Here is a 13,224-nt window from a genome sequence, read left to right on the forward strand (position 1 = left end):
CCAGTGCTAGGCTAAAGAACAGTTTAGAGAACAGTAAACATCACAGAATAAGGCTTCTCTAGAAGTGCCAGGGATATTTACTTTTACCACTCTTCAGAAAAACAAGAAAGTGTTCTGTTCACAGGCTTGTTAGTAACAAGCCAGCATGGCTGCTTTGTATGTATCACTATCAACTTTGTAAGGAACTAGACTGTAGATTTTCAGCTGAAGCACGAAGGGGACAATTCTGGGGGAGAGCGGTCAGCTCTTTGGCAGTCCAAATGAGCACTTTGACCCGTTCTTGCAGCTGTAGTTTATCCTGATGCTGCTCTAGGGCCTGTAGTCCTGACTGACCTACAAAATCAGCGGCAGCCTGGGGCAAAAAAGAGAAGACCAAAGTTAGTTCTGAGCTTGCTCATGACTCTTGAGCCTTCAGAAAATACAGGAATAACAGATAGCCAAATACCTCTGGCCAGTGTTGGAAGAGGAGATGCAGTAGTTCAAGATCTTGAGCCACGACTTGGTCATCAGGAAGGGCAAGGATGCTAATGAGGGGGGAGAGTACAGCCTTCTGATGCAGCGCCTGGCAGTAGGCAGAGCCCTTAGCAGCTATGTTGCACAGCACTGTCAGAACCTGAAGAAGACACCAAAAGGCTAAGGTTAGGATTCTGCCACTCTAATCTTTACAGTAGTATCAAGGAACTTCTGTGGCCTTAAATATCTGGCACTGATTGCTTGCCTGTCTGCTTTTCACTGCCTCCTCTTTGAAGATTCAGGAAGTTGTACCAGCTAGTGACATACCTAGAACTTCCTATATTGTTGAACTGGTGCTCAGTATATGTAGCCTGCTCAGTTCCCTTAGCTGGTGCATCTCTCTTAATTTCAACTGGGCTGGAAGCAAGAAGGGCACCCTCAAGCAAAATGAAGGTTTCCACATAGCTAGTGGAACCCTGAGGAATACTAGCATGGCTTGGGACCCAACTACCTTCCCCAGTACCAACCACCTTGGACCCTACAATCAGATGATGAGTCCTTGCTGGTGAGGGCTGCCTAGTTGGCATTGACCTGTGACAGAGCCTTCTTAGTGGCAGTTCCTGGTGAAGTGCATTTGTCTCCCTCACCATTGACATTCAGGAAGAGTTTAAAAACATTACTGTTTAGCCAAGCTTTTGATGGCTGAAAGATACTGCTCCTGGCAAACCTTGAAATCACTGGTTGAGAAAATGTTTAATTGCTTTTAGAATGCGCCCTCCCTTTGTGGGGAAAGGCAGTATATAAAGTAAATAAACTCCCTAGCCTCTAAAACCCCTTGGAAAACTGGTGTATTACAGAACCAAAAGACAAAAACTGACCAAACAGCAAAAAAAGTTGTGCTAAGAAGAATTTAAGTACCGAATGAATCTCATCGGCACTGACAAATCCAGTATTTATAAATTAGTATTTTTATTCTACTAAATACCCTTTTAAATCTGTTTAGGGGAGAGGGGAAGGAGGTTATTGCATTTGGTTCATGGTTTTTTTCCCCTTGTTTTTATTATGTATTTTGCATTTTTCTCTCCTATTTTTATGTTGTGAACCACTTTGAGATCTAAGGATTAAGGATGGCATACAAATTGAACAAACAATAAAGTAAGAATAATTTAAAAAGACAGATTGCCAGTTTCACATCAGTGGCTGAAATGGCTGTTAAGAGCCATCCCCTTAGGCGTCCATCTGCAAGCAATTTGAACACAACACACTTCAAAGGGATGGCTCTCAGCACCCATCAGCTGATGAACACTAAAAGCCAATCAGCTGCACTAGGGAGTTCCCAATAGATACTTCCTAGTATGGCTGATTTTGGTGAGGCTCTCTACCAATACCAATCAGTATTAAAAGGCAGCCCTAATTGCCAAAAGTCACCTTTCCCAAAACTGCACAAAGTCAATATCCAGTTTCAAATTCTCTGGTGTTCATAGAGGGGAGGAAATCCATCCTCAACCCAGATCAATACTGTAACCTACCAGCAAGCTCAGCCTCTCGTAGCTCAAGAGTTTCAGTAGAGATGGAAAGAGGTCTGGGTTGAGCAAAGCAGAGCATGATCTGATGCTGTCAGCTGGGGAAAGAAAGAAAAACCTCAATCCCTATTGGCATTCTGTTCAACAGAGAAAAAGTGAGCTACCTGGAAGAGTCATCTGCAGAGGAAACTTTCAGCATGTTTACAGTAGGCAGCTAAAACAGGCTTTAACTACTGGATCTAGTCTTTCCCAGCCCCAAAGGAGAAAAGCCTAGGATGCATGAGCAAGTCACCCTAGTTTTTTGCTGCATGGTGCAAGGATACTAGATCTCACAAATCATATTGTCTGCCTGAAAACCTCTCTGTACTGGAAACTTTTAATAATACCTTCTGCTGTATGCCACCTAGACAACAATGTTATTAGGTGACTTTAAATGGGTGTGCAGGCAGGTTTAAATCCTGAAGAATTTAAGCCCCACACATCAGCTTAGGAGCAGGGGTTAGATCTTTTCAGTCTGGCAGGATTCAATGCAAACCCTGATTCAGGATGGTGTTTGCGTTGCAATCACCTGCTAAAATGGACACCCACCTACAACCCCCACCCAGGGTTTAGCAGAGGATTCCATGCAACCCCCTTCACATATCATAAGGGGGTATGCATCAGAATCTCCTGCTAAAGGGGTGTTTTTCACATTGTTTTAGCAGGTGATTCCATACAAGCCTGCTAAAACGATGGGGGGAAGCCTCTTATTTTTAGCAGCACCTTGCACATGATATCATTGTGATGTCCTGTGATTGACAAGCAGGCAGCCCCACCTACTAATCCTGATAGGAATCTGGCTTGTGGAGCCGAAAAGGTCCCCCCCCCCCCCGTTATTAAGTAAATTATTAGGCTGTAAAAGAAAATGCTAATCTCATCAATTTATTTTAACTGTTGAGATCTACCTAGCCTTAGTACTATCAAGGTCAATATTCTTTGCCCAATTAGAAGACTCCAATAGATAACAAAGGAAAGGAAAGGAAAGGCAGCAGTACCACTTGGTTTGTCATCTAGTGCTAACTGTGTGTGCCAGGACATACCTGTCAGGTTGTTGATGAGCCACAGACACTCCTGGGCAATGAAGAGGTGTTCGGAGACAAAGTACTGTATGAATTCAAACAAGGCCCTTAGAAGTCTCTCTTCCTGTTCTACGAGTTCACCATCGCCCACTTCATCTTCTGCAAGAAGATTGGCAACACACCGCACCACAGGACAAATCAACTGACAAGAGAATTGAAAAAAAATACATTCAGAAGGAGAGTCGGGGGCACAGCCTAGCACCTCAGATATATTTCCTATTTACTTTACCAGTTCTACACCCTCAACTGAAGTTGTAGACATCACAGAAGCCAGTTCTAGCAACAGCTGCACAAGGGATGGCACAGTCCTTTGAGAGATCAGCAGTGAGTTGTTCACCCGGCTACAGAAAGGAAAATAAAGGACAGCTAAACTATCCCACTTCAGTAGGACTAGGTAGAGTCCCACCTCTATCCAACCCATCAAAAGGCTTTTCTCCTATTCAGTCTGCTCATTGTTCAAGTGAAATCAGTTTTTGAATATGCAAAGTTGAAAGTGGGGGGAATGGGATGTTAGAAATGGTTGTAAGGTGCAGGCAACAGTAGCCATGAAAAACTGAGTTAGACTTTGTGACCTTGCTATATTGTCTCACTCATCACCCTGGCTTTACAGGAAGGGGTTAGCTCAGTGGGTCTTAAGCCATTTTCAGGTGAACCTCACTTGACAGCTTCAGGGGACCAGCAGGATTTAGAACCAAAGGATACTGCCCACTTATCAAGATGACTGGCATGGATAAAAATGATCTGCCATTAAAGAGCCAACATTTTCTATTCATATTTCCTCAGCAAAAGGGTGGGAGGTGGGAAATGTAGTTTGTTTACAGAGCAAATATTTGTGCAAGCGTCCCTAAACTGGAAGTCAGGCCCATGCCCTTTGCATCTTTGTTCCCAATGTGCACAGACAACCCACCTCCATGTCTCACTCAAGAATCCTAACCCACTACTTAGGACCTCCTATGTACCACAGAAACATTTACCTACAAATAATGTAGTGAAGACCCCATGCAAATTCCACTGCAGCTCCTATTCCTTCTTCCAGGTTGGAACAAACCAAGTGAAGCATGTCTTTGGGGAGGGTGGAATTTAGGACCAAGCTGGGGGCAGAAGAAAAAAAATACTCTGTTTAGTTATTAGGGGAACCATGTCAACTATCCCAGAGGCAGAGAGTGATAGTAGTTGGAGGTGAGATATTGCTTTTGGTAGCTTTACACATGCCTTTCTGTATACAGTGGTACCTCAGGTTAAGTACTTAATTCGTTCCGGAGGTCCGTTCTTAACCTGAAACTGTTCTTAACCTGAAGCACCACTTTAGCTAATGGGGCCTCCTGCTGCTGCGCCACCGGAGCCCGATTTCTGTTCTTATCCTGAAGCAAAGTTCTTATCCTGAAGCACTATTTCTGGGTTAGCGGAGTGTGTAACCTGAAGCGTATGTAACCTGAGGTACCACTGTAGTTTTAAGGACAAGATACGTGTCATCTACCATTGCATACATATATTTGACCAAAAAAACCCACCACCTGATTTTTTAAATATATCTGTTCTAGTGAAGGGTTGAGGAAGATACACATGAAACTCCCCCAACAGCTCCACTGTCAGGACATGGGCATCAGACATGGCCTTTTAACAATACGTCCACCTCTCCTCAAGCCACATGATTTCCTCCCTCCCTCCCAGCCTCCCCAAAACTTCAGCATTTCAGAAACCAAAGGTGCAGCTTATTATCTACTTGCTTAATTAACATGCAGAACTTAGAATGTTAAAAGGGTACAGTATTTTGAACAGGACAAGGTACCAAGATTAACATGATAACACTTGATACTTCATATCAAAATACAGTATAATTTGTAGGTTGATCTTCTTGCAACATTGATATAAATAAAAGTGACAGTTTCTATGAATCTAACTGTAAAGTAAGGATATGAAAGACATCATAAAATAAAGGAAGAAATTTCACAGGGCATAGACAAGGTCCATTGCCTAAAATGGTTAACACCACACAAACTCCAATGAGAAAGATGTTGGTGTGGCAAAAGAAATCTTCAGGGTTTTAAAAGCCAGATCATTCCATTAATGTTAAAGACTAAGATTATAGCTAAAGTACGTCCCCATAGAAAGTTTATTTGTGGAGCTGGTTGATTCACTTCTGCTGCCAGCATACAGGAGACCAGGGTTTGAATCACCACTCAGCCATGAAGCCCACCTTGAGCCAGCCACCACCAGGGTTGAAATGGGCAGGAGGAGAACCATGTACACCACCTCAAGCTCTTTGGAAGACAAAGGAGATATATAAATGCAACTAATAAAATAAATAAAAAATAAGTTGGTAAATGAGTGACACCGAGATTGGTGCCTCATGTGCACATATACTTTTTTTAAGGGTTTGGAGTAACCAAGAAGGAAGCTGGCTATGTCATGCACAGACACACACAGATACACGTCAAATTCTGAAATGAAGAGATTCCACTTACGGTATGATTTCAGCTGGAGCTTCCTTAGACTGCAAGAGCTGTGACAGAACGTAGCCAACACCTTCCTGCACCACCACATGAGGGGACTGAAATCAGAGTACAACAATCACCATCCACTGGTTCAGAGTAAAAGGCCTCAGTGTGATATGTACCCTGTGGAAACACATACGTGGTTGCAGGGGTGGAGGGTGCTGATTAACTGCTGTATTCCTTCAGACATTTCTCAGGAAGTTAAAAATATAAGCAAAAAGCTTAACGATGCTAAGAACAGCAAGCTGCTCTTTGAGAACATCTTATTAATTGCCTTCACGGGTTATTGTATAATCAAATGAAATAGGCCAGAATAAATCATTCAGTTCTGGGCAGCAGGGTACAGAATCCTCAGTCTCTGTGTTGCGTATGCAGTCGAGGGATTCTACTTATTCTAACAGTGGTAAATGGATAGTGCATGACTCAAATGCACTCTTTGATTCGACAAGGCTTGTACGCAGCTGGCATTCAGAATGTCTGGGCTGTTTCCCACTTACCTGGATGCAGGATGCCAATACTGGGATAATGCCCTGAGGTAGAAGTTGTTTCTTCACAGCCGTCATCTCAACCACCAAGTTCCCCAATGTGTACAAACACAGCTCCTGAAATACAGCAGGGAGGAACATGCTCCATATTCACCATTCTATAACTGCAACTTCTTGCACAATGCTACAATACCTGCAAACAACTCTAGGGACAGAAAACATTTCCACTGGAGTGGAGAGTAGCTGAGAAGATTTGGGGATGCAGAGATGTAACAGCTCAAGCAGCGAGAAGAAATACAGGCAATGGAAACATATACTTCTGAAAATAATATCAATGTGATCAATAACTTTACACCAGTTGTCAGAGGTCAGCATCCATGTGAGCCTTTGCTACCACCCCTCAATGGGAGACCTCCTATCCAATGAACCTTACAATGTTTCTTCCAACTATAGCCGGACTACAATCACTCCCTCACTCCAGGATGTACTTGCAGCCAAATTCATGTCACTGCAAAAGGCCCAGGCAGCCGCAACTTTCTCTAGTCTTCACATTTACCTCTCCCATGTTTTTCAGACATTTAATCCACACTTTTCTGGTACCTAGTGGCCTACACTGGGGCACATTTGCTTCAAATGTGCAAAAGGGCCTATTTTATCAGATAAAACCCAATTAAGTTGAAGTCAATAGCAATGTACTTTGTTCCATCTTGAGCCACTTTTTAAACTCAAAAAATAAAGAGTATGCTGGAGAGGATAATTTTCATACTCTGTAACGTGGAGCCTGGTGTAGGCAAAAGGTCACACTTCACTTGCCTTACCAGAAGTTGGAACAGCCAAGTACCACCAGCCTGGATCTTACCATAAGGGCTACACTGTGTCCAGAGAGGTATGTCAAGAGGTAGGAGGTTGCTGGCAAACACGCCTCAACCACATCAGGGTCACTGGAATGGGAGAGTTCATGTAAACAGCGAGCTGCATCCATCTGCAGATCTGCCAGATTGCCAGTGAAGAGACCAATCAGCACACGCATACTGCCCTCCAGCCTACAAAATTAAAACACCATCTTTATGCAGTCCTCGGCCAGAATCACATACTCTTTTTACTTATCTGTTCTACTGAAGGAAAGTAAGTGTGAAGTTGGAGCTATCACAATAGCATAGCAGTTGTCACTATTGCTCCTACTATCGTTATTATCATTATATTTATCTTTTACATTGACACAGCCACTCATCAAAAAATATCCCATGGGATATTGCTGTTCATCTGCATGGCCCAGGAAATCAGACAAATTCCAACTGAATGGCACTTAACAAACCTAAACAACTTGACAACTTATTTCCCACCCAACCGAAACTGGAATAGAACATTGGAAAGTTTATTTAACCCAGATTGGAACAGAATATAAAGTCTACCCGTTCTTCCCACACCAAACCCCCACAAGTTAGTTCAGGTTATCAATTCAAAGTTAGAGTCTGTCTTTAAAAAACAGGAGGTTGTGCACACACCAGCCACAGCCAAAGAATAGTGAAAACAAACATCCAAAATCTAAAAGAAAGTTTGTCCTTGGGAGGCTTGTGTACTCAGCCCTCTTCTCAACCCAGAAAACAGCAGGGAGGACAGAAACTGTAACAGACTAGCATTCAACACCCTGTTGGATGAAGAAGAGGAGAGCATTTCTGTGCACTACAGAGTGCCTCTCTTCTTCTGGGGTGCTCATCTAATCTCTGGAGCTGCCACACTTTCAAGGTCATGGACATCTAATAGAAAGCCAGCTAACAAGGAAGTTGGACCTCTCTCCACTTAAGTTGGGTTGTTTCTGCACAAGGTAAGATGGTGTTCTGCACCTAAATAGTTCCATTTACTTCAACACAGACAAGCAGCACCCCCCAGAACAGGCGTCAGCAGGTCAAGTTCACATTAACTAACCTGATGAATTTCTGCTGGTTTTCTCTGTGCTGTAGTCCTTGTCGAAGGAGACGCAGAGATGTTGCCCTGTCTTCTTTTCCTCTTTGGATGTTTTTCAGCAGCTGTGAAATCTGCTAGTGAGCAAGACTGAATCAGTGACAGAACTTGAAGAGAAAGCAAATCTTAGGTGGAAGCCTCTTGCTGCTGTCCACCTCTGTGGTATGAAGGGCTGAAACAATCCTGGAGTCTCATAGACCAGGGTGAGGTGGGCTATGAAATTTAACTATTTAACATCTCTTTTGAAAGAAAAAGGACATCAACTTGAAATATTACTTGGACGTTGTACCACTTACATGGCACTTTCATATACTGTGATCATAAGCTAGCTATAAATTAAAAATATCAGTTATCTCTAAACAAATCAAAGGGTTGTGTGATTAAGTGCACTGCATTTATTAATATCTAAGCCCCAATCAACTTCAAAAAATGGACGATCTTCCTACCTCTTCTTCAGAGAGAGGAGCTGCTGCCCCACTGTCCGTTCCAACCTGCCCTTCATCCATCAAGGTGTCTTCATATAAAAGCCGCTTGCTGATCAACTGCTGATGCCTCCGCGCACTCCGTAGAGCTGCAAACAAAGCAGCACATTGTTATCAAACTGCCGCAATACAAGGAGCAAAACAAAGGAGCAAAAAGAGCTTGTCAAATGTTACTTATGAGACTGCAACACAGAGCAAAGTAATATGCAACTCTCTCTCGTCCCAATAATGCTGCAGAAGGAAGTCACACACAAACCTGACTCGCGCTCTCTCCTCCAAGTCCGCAGGTCCTCCACGCTGAAGTTGCGTGGCCCCCAACGGCTTTTTCTCCAGCTCCTTGGACCAGCGACTCCATGGGAGGCAGCAGCTGCCGCTGCTTCAGCACCCGGGACGGACCCAAGAGAAATCATAGCTCCTGCTCTGAGCCTGGGCTGCCCCCTTAGGCAGCAGGTAGCAACATACAGAGCACCCCTCCTAAAAATGGGGGCAGAGCTGTCCCTTTAAAGGGACCAGCAGCCAGTCACTACTGTCGGCTCCCTACTCGTGTCCACAGAGCCACACATTTGCGTGCAATTATTCTCATATATTTATTTGCACCCCGCCTTTTTTCCTGACATAGATGCAATGATATGGCACCCCCCGCGCGGGCCACGGCTCAAGGGCCTTCTCCCTCTTCCCAGCAAGGGGCTGCCGCCCAGAGGAGCCGGGCCTGCCTCTCAGGGGCCAACACCAGCGAGGCCGGGAGGGGGAGGTCTCTGAAAGGCAAGAGAGATGGACCAGCAGAGCCGCCGCAGCCGGAGTGCGGGCCGGGCGGAGGCCTTGGTCCAGGCACAGACCAACTCCGCGCGGTTGCCAGGACAACAAACTCAGAGCTACCAGACGGGGTCGCGGCCGGAAGAAAGGAAGTAAGGAGAGGGAGGGGCAGCCATCTTGGCGGATGTTTCAACTATCGGCTCAGTGCGCCTGCGCACTCCGTCCGGGAAAGGAAAACTCAATGAAGGGAACTATAGACCCAAAAAGTGTAGAGTCGTCGAGCTCCCTGATTGAATGAGTTCCCTTGTCACATTGCGATGTTATTTTCAACCGTCTCCCCGGGGCAGAAGTGAGGGATGCCCTTAGGAATCCGAGGTTTTTCTTTAGCATCATTTGGAAGCGAGATAGGAGCAAAGAGATGAGGCCATTCAGTCTTATAATTCATACTGCCTATTCCAATGCACACACAGTTCCTCTCAGCCTCTTACTAAAGACAGGAAGGGTGAGTTTGAAGGAAAGCTTGTGACTTACAACAGCCCTGCAGCGCAGGCCAGTGTTTACTATTGGGACTGGCGGGGGTCTAACTCAGGATGAGAGGGCGGTTTGCCACAGCCCTGCAATACACGTCACTGCCCTCCCCCGCGATCAAGTAAAACAATAGAAATACTTTACTAACTGACCAACTATGTCGGTTCTGCACCCCCCAAAAAAAATCCTGACTACGCCCATGAAGCAACGTAAGTTTCTTTTCCTTTCCCTTTTTGTGAACTTCAGTAGCCCTGTGGCAAGAAAGGATATATTGTGAGGGTAGCTTATGCTAGCCCTGCAATGAAGCCTACTGTTAATGCTACAAGTTAAATATTTTTAGGGTGGGAGAGGTGGTTTGAGTTACAGACAAAACTCCCCCAAAGAAAGCACCCCACAGGTTGCAGCAAAGGCGTCAATCTACTCATATTAATGCTTTGGTTGGGGTGGGGACGACGTTGAAATAAAGAAGTACAGAAATAATGCTCTTTGATGGGACCTATAAATAAATCATGCTTGGTTATCATACCAGCTATGGGAAAGAACTTTAATATATGAAAGAAATATTGATATGTTAAGTTAAGGAATAGAGAATTCTATTAGCATAGAAGAGGGGAATTTCGGTGATGAAATGGCTAAAATAGCTTAGGTTAACTGAAGCATAACATTTTGACTGCTGATAGTAAGTAGAATTAGAAGGCTGAGGACTTATCCACACCAGAGCATCTCATGGATCTGCACCGTTCTAAGCAAGGAATTTTGAGAAAAGTCATATACAAAGTCCAGTGTTCACCATTAGAATATACACATAGACAGTATACATTTGAAAAGGGACCCCACCTTATCTAACCACAGCAACTGCTGGTTTAGTGTGATTCTTACCAGCTGATTGGCCTGATCAACCAATTCATAGGGTTGATTATTAGAATAATGAGTGTGTATTGAAGTATTGCTTATAAGAGTTGTATTGATCATAAGATGAATAAAGCATCACAAAGGTATTTTGCGTCTGTCTTCTCTTGCATCTGTAACAAAAAATACCAGTGGTCACTGGCTGTATAAAATCCCTTTTTAGGACAATCAGGTACATCAACCATGACATGATGAAAGCTGGCAAAATCAGTATATATTTGGTGATCAAGAACCTGACTGGCTAACAGTAAAGGTAAAGGGACCCCTGACCATTAGGTCCAGTAGTGACCGACTCTGGGGTTGCGGCGCTCATCTTGTTTTACTGGCCGAGGGAGCCGGCGTACAGCTTCCGGGTCATGTGGCCAGCATGACTAAGCCGCTTCTGGCGAACCAGAGCAGCGCACGGAAACGCCGTTTACCTTCCCGCCGGAGCGGTACCTATTTATCTACTTGCACTTTGACGTGCTTTCGAACTGCTAGGTTGGCAGGGACCGAGCAATGGGAGCTCACCCCATCGCAGGGATTCGAACTGCCAGCCTTCTGATGGGCAAGTCCTAGGCTCTGTGGTTTAACCCACAGCACCACCTGCGTCCCCATGATTGGCTAACAACTTCAGGCCAAATCCAGCAGCCAACTGCATGCAGAAGCCTTGTGCTCTACTGCAGGGCCAGCCTTGATAGTAGGCAGAGTGAAGCAGCTGCCTCAGGCACAGATGCTGGGCAATGTACAGTTGTGAGGTGTCTGAGGGGGAGAGAACTGGGTGCCACATTGCCTGCCCAGTGACCCCTGAGCAAGCCTGCTGCCTTCAGGTGTGCTGACCTTTTTGCCAGTGTTGATGTGAAATTTAGTAGCTGTGTCTACTAGGACAACATTTTTCCTTCCCCTCAGGGAGCAAAATACCTTCTTGGACAATGCAGATTAAATGGTACAAAAAAAAATAATTACTTTTTTTAACACACATGAAGACATAAGTGAGAAAGAACACATCCTTGGTTGTTTCTTTTAGTTTCTTTGTGGTCATGCTAGCCTAAAATTAATTGATTTATGTGGACATCTCATTTCCCCACCCCAGAAGATTAAAAAAACCACAGGTCTGTTTGTAGCAGGAACCCCCCACCCCAATCATTCAGTTTGTACAAACTTCACACACTCACACACTACATGCGCCACGCTTCTGTTATAAATTCATAGAAAAATCAACCATACATCGGATTTGCACTGTTCCATTTTTATTTTATTCCATATGACAAGGACTATCAAAGGGGGGTGGCTTGGTTCTGGTCAGCCATAATCCCTTCACCATCCCAGCACATCCACAGGAGCCCTGCCCAGTTGCTATGCCAACCCTGATGGTCCTAGACAGAAGACCATCAAGATCACAAAGAACTTGCATATGGGAGTGTATTCAGCATGGACTGAAACAAAGGACAATGATCAGATCTTCCCTCTGGGGGCAGGAAACTGCCAACTCCCCTTTGTCTCCTGGAAGTGACTCATGGGGAGGGGGAAAGGAGGAACCAGCCAGGTGACAGGACACTCAGGTTACCACCACAACTCCTCCCTCAACCCCTCCTTTCTGTAATGTATGCATGAGGTTTCTGGGGGTGGGCTTGACCTAGAGGATGGGAATTTCAAAAGTTTTTATAAGGTCTTGCACACCATCTTGCAACAGTTCAATAAAGGCCAAGCCTACAGGCTGCTGTTTTGCTCCAAGTTATCCTGGTTGGTGTCTTTATTTTGTCCAAGGGAGCCCTCGGATTTTTCCGGTAACATGTTGAAACTGGAAATTCAAGTCTGTCCATTCCCCGCTCCCTCCTTATCTATGAAGGGAACACGATGGAACTGGTTGCCATCAATATAACAGAAAATGCATATTCATTGCATGTATAGTCACTCACAATTTGTATGCTACAAGTGCCTCCTTGTATTTTGGCATTCCCTCCATGTTACTGAAATACATTTACCATACTAACCTTTGTGGGCCTTGGTAAAAAACCAGATCTAGTATTATTTACATAGATCCTCATTAATTTGCTTGAGTTTTATATACAAAGCATACAAATTGGTAAAAATGCAAACAAAAATTAGCTTAAAAGCACTATCAGAACATTATCAGTACTGTACCGCCAACATAAAAATCAGCACAGCACAGCCTAAAATCCAGTACAAAGCAGCACTCAGGAATACGACTTCACTGTTTGCTTTTTATACCACATTAACCACATGCTGTCTGCTCTGAATAGGAGCCAGCCTGGGGTTGAGTAGTCTGGTCTACTTATCTTGTTTTTCTGCAACGTGGTGGCTGGAATACTAACAAATACCATCCTCTGCCCGGGAGCTAGCCTGGCTTTCAGGAAGTGTGTGCAGAATGGATATGTGGAATTAGTAAAACAGATGTAGCTGCTGGGCTACTTTTGACAATAATGCCTTCTGCCTGTTACTTTTCGGAAATGAACTTGAAAGTTGAGATCACTTTCCGTCTCACTATTTCCCAATTTGGAGCTCTTTGTTATGTA

The 13,224-nt window shown here is 44.4% G+C and overlaps 1 protein-coding gene and 1 long non-coding RNA gene across 3 annotated transcripts; one reads left to right on the top strand and one right to left on the bottom strand.

The window, feature by feature from the left end:
* Window positions 1-54: 54 nt before the first annotated feature.
* TMCO6 (transmembrane and coiled-coil domains 6) lies at window positions 55-9,466 on the bottom strand. 2 transcript variants are annotated; one of them, XM_081015176.1, is made up of 12 exons: window positions 8,775-9,466; window positions 8,483-8,607; window positions 8,001-8,110; window positions 6,934-7,117; window positions 6,087-6,191; window positions 5,560-5,645; window positions 4,069-4,185; window positions 3,324-3,435; window positions 3,056-3,236; window positions 1,983-2,074; window positions 446-613; window positions 55-352 (listed from the first exon to the last, which is right to left on the bottom strand). In XM_081015176.1, exons 1-12 carry the CDS (start codon window positions 8,926-8,928, stop codon window positions 170-172), a joined length of 1,617 nt encoding a protein of 538 aa, XP_080871302.1. In that variant the 5' UTR covers window positions 8,929-9,466; the 3' UTR covers window positions 55-169. The 2 variants fall into 2 exon arrangements, with proteins under 2 accessions (XP_080871302.1, XP_080871301.1); XM_081015175.1 differs by having other exon boundaries at window positions 8,001-8,113.
* LOC308482265 lies at window positions 620-1,630 on the top strand. Its single transcript, XR_013989167.1, has 2 exons — window positions 620-1,018; window positions 1,056-1,630. It is a non-coding gene; the product is annotated as an uncharacterized lncRNA (long non-coding RNA).
* Window positions 9,467-13,224: the final 3,758 nt, after the last annotated feature.

Source organism: Podarcis pityusensis (genome assembly GCF_964106645.2).
Source record: "Podarcis pityusensis genome assembly, chromosome: 7".
NCBI lineage: Eukaryota > Metazoa > Chordata > Lepidosauria > Squamata > Lacertidae > Podarcis > Podarcis pityusensis.

What these genes read in the sequence shown, in the direction of transcription:
- TMCO6 (XM_081015175.1), bottom strand. Translation starts at nt 8,928, where the DNA reads ATGATTTCTCTTGGGTCCGTCCCGGGTGCTGAAGCAGCGGCAGCTGCT. An exon ending in AACCAGCAGAAATTCATCAG is followed by an intron (nt 7,118 to 8,000) that starts GTTAGTTAATGT and finishes TTAATTTTGTAG; the next exon opens with GCTGGAGGGCAGTATGCGTG. An exon ending in TATTGGCATCCTGCATCCAG is followed by an intron (nt 5,646 to 6,086) that starts GTAAGTGGGAAA and finishes CTCTGATTTCAG; the next exon opens with TCCCCTCATGTGGTGGTGCA.